At 40.4% G+C, this 15,481-nt stretch overlaps 1 protein-coding gene across 1 annotated transcript in view; it reads right to left on the reverse strand.

The window, feature by feature from the left end:
- LOC107392622 (adhesion G protein-coupled receptor D2) overlaps positions 1-15,397 on the reverse strand; it is a 144,945-nt gene extending 129,548 nt beyond the window's left edge. The window contains exons 1-14 of the mRNA XM_054752261.2: positions 15,140-15,397; positions 14,799-14,823; positions 9,870-10,094; positions 8,978-9,631; positions 6,002-6,190; positions 5,789-5,862; positions 5,373-5,663; positions 5,173-5,284; positions 4,975-5,100; positions 2,378-2,480; positions 1,969-2,080; positions 1,228-1,283; positions 838-964; positions 519-622 (exon numbers count right to left, since the gene is read on the reverse strand). Coding sequence (XP_054608236.2) covers positions 519-622; positions 838-964; positions 1,228-1,283; positions 1,969-2,080; positions 2,378-2,480; positions 4,975-5,100; positions 5,173-5,284; positions 5,373-5,663; positions 5,789-5,862; positions 6,002-6,190; positions 8,978-9,631; positions 9,870-10,094; positions 14,799-14,823; positions 15,140-15,286 — 2,345 coding nt within the window. The 5' untranslated portion in view covers positions 15,287-15,397. The remainder of the gene's footprint in view (positions 1-518; positions 623-837; positions 965-1,227; positions 1,284-1,968; positions 2,081-2,377; positions 2,481-4,974; positions 5,101-5,172; positions 5,285-5,372; positions 5,664-5,788; positions 5,863-6,001; positions 6,191-8,977; positions 9,632-9,869; positions 10,095-14,798; positions 14,824-15,139) is intronic.
- Positions 15,398-15,481: the final 84 nt, after the last annotated feature.

The raw sequence follows: 15,481 nt of genomic DNA on the forward strand, positions 1-15,481 counted from the left end.
GCTTGATTAGTGCTCCTGAGTTTGGTCTGTTTGTGGATTTCCGTGATCATCATGCACCATCATGTATGAGACAAATAAATGTGCTCTCTGTTTCTAGGACAGTCATAAATAGTCAGTGCAGCTTTGTTCTTGCTGATGGTGATCCCTCTGTGACCATAACATTAATCAAAGACTGCAGGAATCCATCATAAACCTTTAGCATGGACTCATGTGTAGACAACAATAATTACTGGATTAGCACAAGTCAATACTGACGGCAGCCCTCGGGAAACCAGAGAAGCAGTCAGTAGGTTGGTTATCACCGTGTCTCTGCCGTTTGTCACCATTAAATATTTGGTTATTCAGTACACTTGTGCAATTACAAAGAATAAAACTAAACCTGCATGCAATGAGCATGAAATGAATGTTACAAAAGTTTGAAGAAAAGAAAGGAGGACATCTAGATAAGTTTTTGCCTAAAGTAGTGGACTGTTAACTTGTTCACATGATGGGTAATGTCAGAGAAGTCAGCTACTCACTCCAGAACCGTGAAGAGCATCAGGGTGACCACCAGAGCGCACAGAGACGCTCCAGAGCCGATGAACGTCAGCTTGGTCAGAATGAGCTCCTCCTCAGGACTCCACTGGACCAGAGAAGAGATGGTGATGGGAAGTGTGTGTGTGTGTGTGTGTGTGGGGGGGGGGGGGGGGGGGGGGGGTTAAAGATGGGTAGACAAATAGTGAGTAAAAAATAAATAAAATAAAATAAAAATAAAAATCGCACTCCTCTGTGTCTTTTACATACTAGTACATCATCACACTCGGATCCATCTCTCCAGCCTGAAACAGCTCTGCTTACCTTGGATTCAAGATAATTCATCAGGACTGCAAAGTTGGTGGTGTGGTTACACAGACAGGAAGTGACACCAGAGCTGGCTAGGGTCACCGCACAGCCATCCCTGGACCAACTACTTGTATGAGTATGCCTGGACAACACAACACAGAAACGCACACGCACACACGCACGCACACACACACACACACACACACACACACACACACACACACACACACACACACACACACACACACACACACACTATGATTTTTTTGTATGATTTTTAAATGTGTTTGAATTCATTAGATTTTGGATTTTCACAGCACACCGATTCATCATGTTCCACTTTGACCTCAGTGCCAGAATCATTCATCAGGGGTGCTCTGTGAGCTCGTTGATGTTCAAACTTACATCAGACTGAAATTCCAAAAAGCACAAACAGGAACAACTCTCTTTGGGTACGCCGCCTAGAAACAAACAGACATGTTAGCAACCATGTCTTTCCTGTTTGCCAGAGCCATCAGGTACCAGGTGTTTTGCACAATGAGAAGCGCCAGTGGGGCATCCAGCATTCCAGAGAAGGCTTAGGCCACTACTGGCCACCCCACGGAGCTGCAATCCACCACGAGATGTCAAAGATTTAAAAAAATAAAAAACTACCATAAATGGGTAAGTTCAAAACTAAAAATGATACATTTTGTCTTAGCTGTTACTTATAAATAACTTTTATTTGGGTTTTTTTTATTTGCTTTTTCTAACAGAAAAAAGTCTGAATGAATGCAGAGTATATTTTATGGCACAAAACTCTGATAATGTACTGAGACCAGGGTTCGAACTACGGGGGAGCCTGGCTCCATTGGAGAGGGTGGTGGGCTCCCCTGGAAGCCCTCAACTGACACACCCAGGGTAGCCCAAAAAGAAGAAAGGACAACCACTTCCCCACAGATGTTCACAGGAGGTGATCGGATGCACTCAACCCGCTCCCAACCCCCGCTCTCACAAAGTTTTTGCAACGGTGATTGGATGGACGACACCCCATCTCCCCAACCGTAACACCGGGCTCCCCCAGGAGCCGTGTGTAATTCGAGCCCTGACTGAAACATCGTAGTATCTATATTTTACCCATGGGCCGCTCAGAACAATGGACCATACCACATGTGATGAAGAAAGGGTGTACTGAACGGCCACAGGAGCAGTTAGACCCTTTGCAGCATCTCTGACGGTGGCCGATATGACAGCAGAAGTTAGGTGACCTTGTAGAACACTGAAAGGACAAATAATCCTTAGCATTTTGATTTTGTTTTCATTTAAAACACAAAACTTAAATCCTTGCTCATAAAATGATTTAGCTGAAATCTGAACAGACAAGGTCACGCCTGATACTAATTATCTTTACCTGAATACATTTTTGATATAATCATGAAATATTTCCTGAAGTACAAAACTATAATGAAAAATGCACATTATAAAAACAACAGCTCAATAAATACAGAAAAATCAAGTTCAGATTAAAATGATTTTTATGCATGGTAACTTTCACTACAGAAAACAAGCAGCTAACCTTGATCCTTTGTCTTGTTGCCTCAGCACAGGCTCATCTGGTCCAGACATAATTTTACTGAGGTGGGTGTAGTGGGTATGAATAAACATCACCTCCTGGTGTCCTGGTTCAAAGGAGAGTAAAGGAAAGAAAATGCTTTTCATCTTGGAAAAAAATCATTCATGGGACAACTGCAGTATAAAAAGTCACTATAATACAAATATGAAACAATCACTTTTGAAAAATGTTTTAAACCACTCTATTTAATGTGTGCTAATAAAACAATATCATTTTTATCTTACTATGTAATTACATAATAAAAGCAGACCTGCCAACCTTGTCAACATTTTTGGAGTACTACATGAGCAGCGTTTTTTCGCAAACTTTCCACACTAAATTCCCCATTCGCTGGCTGTAAACATCTTCTTGAATAGTCCAACGTATCATGTATTTAATATTAAGCAGTAAAACTCAAAAGGTGCAGTTGCTTACCTTACATAATATGTGTGCTTATGCACGCTGATAGACACAAGTTACTTGCAATGAATTATTTCAATACTTAATTAACCAAATAATAAAAAATATTTTAATATTTTATACCGCTACGACAGGTGGATTGGTGCTGCATCTGCAGTGATGCAGGCGTTGTACCGGTCTGCCGTGGTGAAGAGAGAGATGAACCAGAAGGCAAAGCTCTCAATTTACCGATCAAACTTCGTTCCTACCCTCAACTATGGTCATGAGGTAGTGACCGAAAGAACAAGACTGTGGATACAAGTGGCTGAAATGAGTTTTCTCTGTAGGGTGTCTGGGCCCTCCCTTAAAGTCAGTTAAAGTTAAAGTCCCATTAGTTGTCACACACACAGGTGTGTGTGCGAAATTTGTTCTCCGCATTTGACCCATCCCCTGGGGGAGTGGTGAGCTGCAGACACAGCCGCGCTCGGGAACTATTTGGTGGTTTAACCCCCCAATCCAACCCCTTAATGCTGAGTGTCAAGCAGGGAGGCATTGGGTCCCATTTTTTCAAAGTCTTTGGTATGACCCGACCAGGAATCGAACCCCTGATCTCCCAGTCTCAGGGCGGACACTCTACCACTGGGCCACAGAGAAAGGTTAGAGATAGGGTGAGAACCTCAGTCATCTGGGAGCGGCTCGGAGTAGATCCGCTACTCCTCCACATCGAGAGGAGCCAGTTGAGGTGGCTTGGGCATCTGGTTAGGACGCCTCCCTGGTGAGGTTTTCCGGGCAGTCCAACTGGGAGGAGACCTAAACACAAGCCCAGGATATGTTGGAGGGACTATGTCTCTCAGCTGGCCAGGGAACACCTTGGGATTCCCCCAGAAGAGCTGGCCCAAGTGGCTGGGGAGGGGGAAGTCTGGGCCTCTCGACTTAGGCCGCTACCCCCGTCACTCGACTTCGGATAAGCAGAAGAAAATGGATGGAAGGATGGATATTGAAACAGGTGTTGTTGCTGTTATTGTATAACAATCTAGTCCAGGTTTGACGACTAAGTGTTGTAGTGTTGAGATGGACCAGATCTAAGGTGGACCAGATGAAACTTGTGTATTTTTTCTACTGTAACAAATCAAATGAAGCTTTCAAATATCACAAACTATGTTTTAAAGACTCTGCTATTAGTTTTAAATAATGTAGTTAAGGTCTGAAGACTCTAGGAATTGTAGATTTTGAGCTAAGCCAGTTCTAATGTGGCCTGGAAATGTGATAAAATCAGCTTGCTTTGAACTTTCACAAATCAAATAAAGGTTTTAAAAATCTGAAAAAGTATTAAGGATTATGCTATTAGTGCTGAATAGCCCAGTCCACATTTAAAGAGTCTTAAGTTTTGTAAATTTGTAATGAGTGCCAAGTAAAGATGCTCAGGGAGTGGAAATTATTTTTTGGAATTGCCCTCTCTGACTCAGAAACTAAAATAGGAAACCAACTCCAGCTTCGTTTGGTACGCCTGTTCTTTATTTAATTTTTTTTTTTTTTTTTGCTTTTTGTAATAATGTTTTGTAATGTAATGTTCTTGTTGAACAAACAAACAAATAAAATAAAATAAATAAATAAAATATTCACATCGACAAGCCATCTCTGTTAAAACATCCACATCCCCCTTGCCAGTCCAGTCCAAAGACACAGCAAGCACGGAGAATTGTTTTTCTCCACTTTCTTACGACGACTGGCTTAACTTCTTCACCACGCTGCTGAGTCGTGTTGTCAGACATGAGTACCAGACATGCACATTTGCTACAAAACTCACGTGTCTCCATATTTTTGCGTAGTTTAGAGGGGTGAGTCATACCAGCGTAAATATATGACAAAGTGCGTACTTGCTATGCGTACAGGTTGGCAGGTCTGTAACAGACACAAAACTGGCCCATTCCACTTTTATATCCTCCACCAGAGGGCAGCACATGTGCATAGGGTTGGATATGGCAAGTTTCTGATGAAGGTACTAATCTTAATAATCCATCTGGACGTTTTAAGGATAGAAGTGGTTTGATGCTAAATTGAGACAATAGTCCATTTGGGGTTAACTCTATTTATTTACCACTTAGGGGTTACAACAGGTGGTGAGAGAGCATCGGGTGTGGGTGTGTTTATGTGCCTCCTACCTAGAGCGTGTACCCTCTGGAGTTCAGAGTCCGGTATAATCAACTCATCGAGACTGTGCTGCTGAGATGGTCTGAAGACTTGTTTACAGCTTTCCTGAGAAAGTTTCTGCAACTTCATGTACACAACTGACAGGATACACAGCATCAATAAAAATATTTGTACAAAAACAACATTATAGGGAAGAAATGCAACGTTACCTATGTTTTTAGTGGAAAGAGAGAAGTCTCTTTGCTCTGCAACCAGTGTGTCTGCAAGAGCCTCAGTGAGATGATCAATGCTTTTGATTATAGTAAATGGTCCAACACTAACCTTCACAAAGAGTTCAGATAATGGCCGTTATCTGGGAAAAAGCATTACTTCATCAATTAAAATGTGTATAATCTTGATTAATTCTTACCCCATACTCGGTTAGACCAAACCACTGCGCAGCCATGTCTGGCTCCAGCATCACGTTGGCAAAGTTTACATAATTTGTAGCAATGGATAGCATGGCCTCTATTGAATTTGTTCCTGCAAAGGAAGTGCCAGCTGCAATCCCATCAATCAGCTGGGAGAGGGAGAGGATGTCGTCCGATGTCAGGAGGTGAGGGCCGTCTGCTTCTATTCTGTGTAGGACAGCATGAGTCAGCTGCTGCAGCAAGGTCAGATCTGTGCTCCAGGAGGCATTGGCCATCAGCTCCTTCATTACCTTTGGAGAAAGATACATCACAGTGCTGACCTCCGCCAATGCACTTTGCAATATCATTGACCTTTGAATAGCATAATTGTATTTTCTTAAGTGTGCTGGTCTGAAACTAACATAAAACATCTTACCAGACCAGTGTTGGGGTCTTCGCTCAGTCTCCTGAAAAAAGATGACTTTGGTAAACTGAATTCATCCGGTTCTTCTGAAAATAAGAAAACAGAACGATACAAAACAGTCAAAACACAAAATATCAAAGCCCAGCATTCAGATAATATGTAAAACTATTGAATATTCAATAAAGCATTTTTCTATGTTAAAATCAAGTGAAATTTTCAAATCACCCTTCTTGAACTGACAAACAGCCTGACTTTCTGAGTCACAATTCTTTTGACCAAAGCGCTCCAAAGCCGGATCAAAGAAGCTGCAATCGTCATTCGACATGCTGAAGAACTCTATGGTGATGGTTTTATTCTGCAAAGAGTTCCCATCCCACAAGGACTCCAAAAAATCCTCTGACATCGTGAGTTGTTCTGGTGAAGAAAATGAAAAAGTAATTTAATCTGCTGGAAATTCATTCCAATATTATTTTTGTCCAAAACAAAACATGCATCATCATTTATCCCATCCCTGTTCCAGAAATAACCACAAGTGTTCTTTTTCTGTTTCCTAAAATCCATCCATTCGTATAAAGACTGTAAAGCAAGCCCTGTTCTGTAAAAACAAACCCAAAATAAAACACATGAACAAGTTATATAAACATTATTTTTTAACAGTATAGATAATTATAAGACACTTTACAGTTATCTAGCTAATTTTAGTACATAAATTCACTGTTCAAAAATACTGAATATATCAATTATTTTACAATATAGAATATTTTTATAAAAACAGATTTTTGAAAAGATATTGAACAATAGATACCATTTCTGATGAAATATAAATTATTAGAATATTTTATATTTGAGGTTCTGCCTCAGTGTCATCTTCCTCCTGTTCATCCTCATCACTGATGGCAAGATTGGTTGATGCAAAAACTATCCTCCATTTCCCAGAGAAATCTTAGCTTAAAACTGCTAAATATATTTTATATCATAATTGTTATAATTACTGTTACCGTGAATATTAAGAGTATGTCTAACAAGCAACAAATTTGACCTAAAAATATTCATAATTTCTTTTCCTTGTTCAGGGCGTTATGTTCAAATATGGCAGATTTGATTTTCATGCTAAGATTTCACCAACTTCATTGAGTTTAACATTTACAACAGATCTATCCTTATTTAGCACAACTAGTTAACCTTGTGAGAGTTTCATAAATCTAGCGTTGTTAGTTTCAGAGGCCTGACCGTAAACACGAGAGGAGACCGAGTAGTTTTCTGGCTCTGCAGACACCAACATTTGGCGCCTTACAGCCCTGCAGTAATTGGTGGAATGGCGCTATGGTGCAAACCATGACTAGCTTAATCTCTGCTGATTGTGAGCGGGAAATCCCATAATTTTAAGTGTTTGTGAAAAGGCACACGGACATCATTTATGATGCGAGTAGAAGTGTCTAAATATAGACATTGGCCCTATTTAAGTCCCATCCAGAAATGATAGCCTGTGTAAGTGGAGTAATGTTTTGGGACGGCTACTTTTTACTTTTACTTGATTATAAACACGTTGAATTAGTGCTACGCTTATTCAAGTGATATATTTTCAGCAGAATTGAAACGTCTGAACTCTGTTTCCTTTGAGGTCGTAGGAATCTACTTTGTCGATAGTAGACAATTTCTGAAAATATAGATCTTCACAAGTTTACTCCTCCTGCTCTTTTTAATCCATCCTTTTGACTTTTGTGCTGCTTCAACTCCAGCGTGTCTTCCCCTAGCAACGTGAATCATACACCTAAAATGGTGCAAGGGTTGTGTGGTTGACCAGCAAGTACTGTGTCTAACAAAGGCCGATTGCCCTTATTTAGCCTAGACCATGAAAATTGGGCTTCAGTTGACCATATCTAGTGTGTCTAATTTAAGTCATTTTTTCACTTTACAACAAAATTTCCATAAATAACAGGCACATTTGTCTTTGCTGTGGGGACGGGGCTACATGGATTTAAGTGATATTGTTTAACTGCTACATGAAGACAAGTCATAACTGCAGCAATAACCAGTCTTGCAGTTATATAACATTTATTGTGAAATACAAAAAAAAATATTGAAACATCTGCAACCCTTGGTCACTAAAAAGAGAGGAGAGAGAGAGAGAGAGAGAGAGAGAGAGAGAGAGAGAGAGAGAGCGAGAGAGAGCGAGAGAGAGAGAGAGAGAGAGAGCGAGAGAGAGCGAGAGAGAGAGAGAGAGAGAGAGAGAGAGAGAGAGAGAGAGAGAGAGAGAGAGAGAGAGAGAGAGAGAGAGAGAGAGAGAGAGAGGCATTCTGCACGTTCAGATTAAGTAGAGGGCGTGAGGTAGCTGGACTCTCACTGGGGACCATGATGTCAGAGAGGGAGAAGTCAGTTTTGAAGGGTGGGACTTGGTGATGTGAGTCACAAAACATTTACAAGAACCTTTAGGAGCCCTGATGTTTCCCAGTTACAACTTGGTTTCTGCAGATTCTTTAAACTGGAGGGCAGGCGGCAAGTAACAAGCAAGTTTGAAAGTGTGTGTATGTTAGCTTAATAAAACATGTCACCATTTCTTAAAAACAATCATGGGTTCAATATTAAGTCTCATTCGGTTTATGGCTGATCCACAGGTTGGTTATTTAACTAAAACTTCCCAAACTCACATCTACTGTTCACCGTGCTCATACTTTATTATTTAAACCTAAATTAAGCAGGTTAGAATTTAAAAAATGTAAAAATTCATTTTAGTAGAACAGCTTAATACTATTCATCAAAAGCTCTTGCTCTATATGTGATTGAATATAACATAGTTATAGTTGTATAAATGTCACATGAATGTGGGGCAGAAACAGAGGAGTAACACCACTAATGTGCTCATTCCATTTCTCAGACGAAGTAACTTGCCAGATGGGTGGGGTTTACTACAACAGGACAGGCCAGCTCAGATCTTGGCATGTTCCTAAAGAGTGTATAGTGAAAAACTGTTTTAAATGGGGTCTGTTTGATTGTTTTACTGCATAGCAACCCCACATAATCCAGAGTAAGGTTGGGCTAAACCACTGGACCATGTAACCTGATTGGTGCTTCTTCTGTCTTTTAGGTGGGTGGGTGGGTGGGGGGGGGGGGCACCCAGAAGAATAAATAAGCTCTGATTTTAATTTTAGCTGAACCTTCAGCTTTTCCTGCCATCCACAGCTTACATCTCAGCTAATGTACCTTGACACGGGCTGTCTCTCCACAGATTTGTAAGGGAGGTCTCTATGTCCATGGCTGCTTCGCTCCACTTGAACACCAGCCCAGAAGAGAAGGGTGAGCACTGCTTTTCCATGGTGCGTATCTCACTGAAGTTCAGCACCCGATTCCAAATGTGCAGCTCTGTGATGCTTCCGCAGAGAGACTCGGCTGACTTAAACGAGCCTCCAAACGAGTCCTGCTCCTGACCGATGATGAAAAGGCCATCAGGGCCAATGCTGTCATTACTGTTTAGGCCTTCACCAACAAAGACCTGATCACCATTTGCATAAAGGGCCCAGTGTCCACCATCCTGACTCCAAGAGACACAAACTGAGTGCCAGGACTCATCATGTTTGAAGGCCTCCACATAAGACCCGTGATTGCCGTGGATCAGTAGAGCCAAACGAACAGGCTTGCCCCGCTCCAGGTTTGCTCTGAGCTGGAACTCGTTAATGTAGGATGGGATAGAATAGGAGAAGATGGTGGAAATTCCAGAGCATTTTGGAGGAAAGTATAGCTGGGTGCAAACGGTCACAGAGTCCATGGAGGTGAACTTGTGCCGAAGGCGTGCATACTTCCTGTTAGAGTGTCCAGAGAACTCCAGAATCAAGGACTTGGAGGAACCTTTAGTTTCACCTTAGAAAGGGCAAAGAAAGTGGAAAGCTTAGTTAACTTTTGGAACAAATAAGGAAATAAAATTAAACTCTTGGAGTTATGTTAGTGCTGTAAAGAACAGGGAAATGTGATAACTGAACCAGATTAGGCTAAATATGTGGGCTTAAGAAATAGACAACTACTGAGACCGGTATGTAGTAAAAAAAAAAGACCCCTTGTATGTAAATAGAAGTTACAACTAATGGAGTACTGGACTTACTTGTCAGAGGTTTCAAGATTTCCCTGGCAACCCACACAGGCTGAGAGATGTTCAGGGATTTTAGAAAGCTGGCTAGTCCTTGGTTCTCTGTTGGGTTGGAGACAGTGGCTAAGGCGCCAGAGCGCTGCTTACACAGCTCCTCCGAGGCCTTCCATTGGAGGAGATCAGGAACGTACTCATAGTAAGACTCCTCATATGCCTCCGATCTGGCTTCCACAGTATAAGCTGTCAAAGAGGATAGACAAACAAATCCCTGACGGACAAAACTGGAGAAATTCACATCTTTGACTGAATTCTGAACCGATTCAGATTTTCTCAAATGTAATTATGGGGACTGAAAACAATCAAACTGCACAGCCTTTTGAATTCTTGTAGAAGGAAAAACTGTTTTAAAAATGAATGACCTTGTTGTTAATGAATAAATAACTGAATTATACCATGGGAGTTTATGCTAGCCAACATCATAAGCATTACGGTTTTCAGTTCATCTGTTGCAAAGAGCCAGAAAAATCAACTCACTCTTTTAATGCACACATTTCAAACATGTATTAAAGGGACAAGTAAATAGTAGAAACAAGCCACAAATACTGTCAACATTAAAAACATCTGTAAGAAACACCTTAATTAAAGCTAAACATTCCATCTCAAGCGCTCATTCTAATATAGAAATGTTCCTCAGTGTAAAATCTAGTAAAAATGGATCTGCTTGTGTGAGTCTGTGTAACATTTTAATCCTTTTAGTCATTTTAATGAGCAATAATGGCGTCTTTCTGTGTTCAGTGCTGAGCTTGCAAGCCAACAAATAAAAATTAAAAAAGCTTAATCTGTGCAGTTTGGATGACACCTTAAAATACATTTTATGACTAATGTTATTGTTTTGAGTGAAACTACTGAGATATAAGATTAGCTTAAAGGAACTAGATTATGTAAAATCTAATTTTTGTTGGTTTTGACCATGTTATTTTGTTAAGTTCTCATAAAAAACACCCCAAAGCAATTTTTTTTTTGCTTCATGCATATGCTTTCCCTCTGCTCTGCTAAGCCATTGCAAATAGCTGGATGGGGCATTGTTGTGCCATCATGCCAGCTCTTGCCCATCCAGGGAGCTTCCCTGGACTGTAAACACTAACACACACTCTCTCCTTGTAGCTAGCAGGGAGTTTAATCGCCACAGTTATGGAGAAGTGATTTCTTTATTATCTAGTCTGCAATTTAAATAATGCCTAGAATCAAATAATTATTTTTGACAGCAAGAGGTACAGGATCCCTGTCCAGCTTCCTAGAAAATGAGTTTAATCAGCAGAAATTGTTAGATTTTATCTTCAAGAGCTCTCAAAAACTGAGAGGCAGACTGCTTGAGAGGGTTTTCAGACAGATAACTTTTTCAAACCGGCGCCATTCTAACGTTAAACCACCCGATGGATAAGCCAGAGTGGTGAGTACAACCCAAATCCTAACCCTAAACCTAAAAAAAATCACTGTGTGGGACATGCCGGCATGAATCTACAGCAAGTGTGAATCAAGCATGAGTCTTCAGCCAAATACTATAGAGAAATTCACAAAGGTGGAGGCGCGATTCCTTCAAATCCAAATGTATTTTGCCAGGGTGAAGGAAAGGGACATGAAAATAACTTTTTAAATTGAAATCTCAATAATGCTAGCAGTAATATTTTATCATTTGTTGTGCCTATTGTTGCTGCAGAAGGTGTAAAATAGCATGATACAGCCCCTTTAAATTGTTTTACCTGAAAAACAAAAATATTGAAAAAATAATTTTTTAAAATGAAGATGTAAAAGCTTCAAGATTAAGAAAGAAATAAATCACAAACTGGCCACTTCATTAAGTACAACTTGCTGGGTTTAGACCCTTTTTACTTTCAGAACTGCTCCGATTCCTCATGACTACAGGAAACGTTACTCTGAGACTTTGCTCCATATCGACACGACAGCATCGTTCAGCTGATGCTGCTCCACGTCCAATATGTGAATCTACCATTCTATATTGAGATCAAGGCAAGGCAAGGCTACTTTATTTGTATTGCACCTTACAACAATATAAAACCGACCAAAGTGTTTCACAGAAATCAAAAACATCAAAAACACACAACATAAAATGCACAAAGACTAAAACTTAAGAACTAACATTAAAAAGATGCATGCTGAGTTAAAAGCCAAATCATAAAGATAGGTTTTCAAAAGAGATTTAAAACCAGGCAGTGGAGGCAGAGACTATTAGAGTCCAGGGAAGTTCTTGTTGAATTCAAGAAAGCAGTTAGATGATCTGAGCTTTGTTACATGGTGTGTTATCCTGATGGAAGTAGCCATCAGAAAAATGGGTTCACTGGTCATAAAGGGGTGGACTTGGTCAACAACAATATTCAGTGGTTATCCGTGCTTCAATTATATCAAGACTGGATTAATGCAATGTGTAGTATGCTGGAGTAAATCAGTGTCAATCAAGAGGCTTGTCCAAAACTCTGCAGAAAGTTTTTACCAGGGAAAGAAACCACATAAAGCCTGTCCTGGTGACTTTGCACTGGCTTCTGGTGCATTAACGGACCAGTTTTTAAATCCTGGTGTACGTCTTTAAGCCATTGCAGGGTTGCACTTGCAACTTCAGACTTGCTGGGCAGGTCCCTGTTGGACTTCAAAAATGGAGCCGATGTGCCGGGCACTGCAGTCTGCTTCCTGCACGATTCCTGCATGTTTTATACCATGGCCACAGCTAGCTGAGAAGACATTTCAGCCTTTAGATTAAGATTTTAAAAAGACGAACACACAACGAGGAGATAAGTTTCGCTTTTGCTTTGACTAACAGACACGAGGGGGTGATAAAAGCAAGCCAAAACTGCAAAACATTCCTTTAATGTTTTCACTCTGTTCTTCTTTTGTTTTGACTGTTTAAATTTTGAGCTCTGTTCAGCACTTTAGACCACCTTGGCAGTTGTCGAATGCTCCTCATAAACAGTGGACACCACGGCACAAGTGCTGATGGGTGCTAATGCTAAAAAAAAAAACATTTGTCAACTGAAAGACCACAGACAGAGTGCTTGGACGTCAATATAAACAACCCAACAGAAACAAAATTCAAAAGTTTGTCCTCAAACAGTTACTCATTAATCACAGCGCTCAAGTAACCTTTTCTCTAAGTTATTTTTTTCACTCTTCTGTAATTATTTGTGTCACTACCGTTTACATACCACCCACCTCTTATCAAAAGCATATTCGCACACATTTGGATGCTGTTTGGTTGAGACGTGCAGCTGGACCCTTCGTTTACAACACTGCCTCATGGATAACTCTACATCTGAGCGCTGCTAGTATCAACTCGTAATTCTCAAACATAGAACCTTTCCGAACAGCAAAATGTATGGAACAAATATATGTGCACCCTTTGATCTGCTCCACACTGTGAAAATCCACTCTTCCACATAAATACTGTCACCGCTTTATCTTTAGCCTGGCTTGTTTCTGTATCCAGATACAGTGGCGGCTCATCCATAGGGGGCGCTAGGGTGCCGTCCTACCAGTCTCACAGGAAGAAGAACATAGGAATCACAAAATATATGTAAAAAAAAAACATGAAAATTAAACTAAACGATCTATACATCATGCAGACTACAAGTGATGTGCATAATCTGCATTTAAGTGTAGTTTAAAAATGTTACTTACACTTTTTACACTAATGAATCGTCTTGTGACGTATTTCCTGTTACTTTTGGGCACAGCAGTCTCTACCATAGACCTACGCTAACTGGTGCTGCATGCTGGATCCCCCTCGTCCAATACAAAGAATAGGAGAGCCTTTGAGTGCAAGGGTACAGCATCCGTGAAGATACACACAGAAGACTGGCAGAGCAGAGTCTCAGCTCAGGTCAGGACAGAACTGACATGCTCTTTTCTGCTAGCCTGGCCTGCCAGACTCGTCCTCTGTTTAATTGTGCACAGAGAAAGAGTCTGGGAACTCACGAGCAGAGAGGTACTTGAGGGGTGAGACTAGGCAGCTCAAAAATAACCAATCAGAAAAAAGATGGAAATGCAGACTGTACCGCACGACGTTGTGGGCTTTTAGCTGTAGTAAAAAAAATAAGGCGTCTGGCAACGGAGCAAAGATCTTTTTTTTTTTTAAGTAGAAATGCTTTTAAGGCTTCTACTTAAAGACATTCAAGTCAATTAGAACAGAGGAAAGAGCCGCAGCAACCTCCACCACTGTCTTAGTTGTTTATGACGAACAGCGTCGCTGTGTATGACGTCTGCGACGCTGTAGATTTTTAGCTGTAGTCAAAATTATTGGCTTGGTTAGAATTCTCACGGGGTGGGGTTATTTGAATAGGAGAGTTCCCAGACCCTTTCTCTGTGCAGAATTAAACAGAGGAGTCTGGCAGGCCAGGCTACTTTTCTGCACAATACCTGCTAAAAGGATAAAAAGGATAAAAAAAAACAATTTTCATTCCAACATCGGATCTAGAGTCCGGTTAGCACCTCCTCTAACAGAGGTCCTTTTCCTTTCACGTTTGAACATATTTAGGAGACGAAAATACAATTTTGTGAAGAGCTGAGCGACTCAGACCCATAGGCACCCAACATACAGTTAGCTTGTCTAGGGCTACATCCCACAACGCATTGCACCTTTCCACCACAATCTATTTTTAGCTATTGTAGAATAACCTATTGTGCAGATGTACTTAACAAAGTGAGCAGTGGCCGAAAATACTGAGTAAATAAATACCACGATAAAACAAATGACAATTACACATAATATTGAATGTACAAAAATTTGTACAAAAATTTGAATGCAAAATAACAAGGACAAATAATTATTGTTGCCTTCTTTTAGTTAGAAAATCTTTTCTGTTGACTTTGCTGGAGGGGTTAGGAGAAAACTTTAGATGAACCGTGGAAGTGTTAGTTTTTGAGAAAATGACTTACCTGCTAAGAAGCTGCGAAAACAAACCTGAAACACAAACGATGTGCGAGTTTAGACACTAAACCTAAAGCTTACGAGAACACCTGCGTTTAAGAAAGCCTCGTTTGTCTTGGTGAACAGATAAACCATGAATATATATATATATATATATATATATATATATATATATATATATATATATATATATATACACGTTCATGTTAAACAAACCAGATTAGTTCTAACAAAAACAGCCTACCTCACTCTGTAAAGACGAAAAAAAACGTAATTTTTTTCAGGTTAAAAAGATGAAGGCGGTTAAAAAACACTAATCTGAATAATTTTTAAAAAGACAAATACTTACAAGTAAATTTAAACTGGAGAAAAGTGACCAGTACATCCTGTGAAGACACGTGTTGTTAGCTGGGAAACAAATGTTGATAGAATAAAGTTCCTCGGTGGTTTCAGATGATTGTATCCGATTGTTTATCCTTTTTGCGCGTTTTCTCATTTCAGTCGAGTCGTGTCCGTGAACGCAACATCTCTTCTCTCCTGCAGAGGGTTAGTCAACGGTTTTCTTCTTTTCTGTCGGAGCTCTTGTTGATTCCTGAGCATGAAGAAGAGGATGAAGAGGGCTGGGTGTAACCTCCAGCCAGCAGCAGCGGGAGGGTGGGTAAATGATGGTTCAGGGACCCCTGTGGCATCT

The sequence above is a fragment of the Nothobranchius furzeri genome, chromosome 8 (genome assembly GCF_043380555.1).
Source record: "Nothobranchius furzeri strain GRZ-AD chromosome 8, NfurGRZ-RIMD1, whole genome shotgun sequence".
NCBI classification, from domain to species: domain Eukaryota; kingdom Metazoa; phylum Chordata; class Actinopteri; order Cyprinodontiformes; family Nothobranchiidae; genus Nothobranchius; species Nothobranchius furzeri.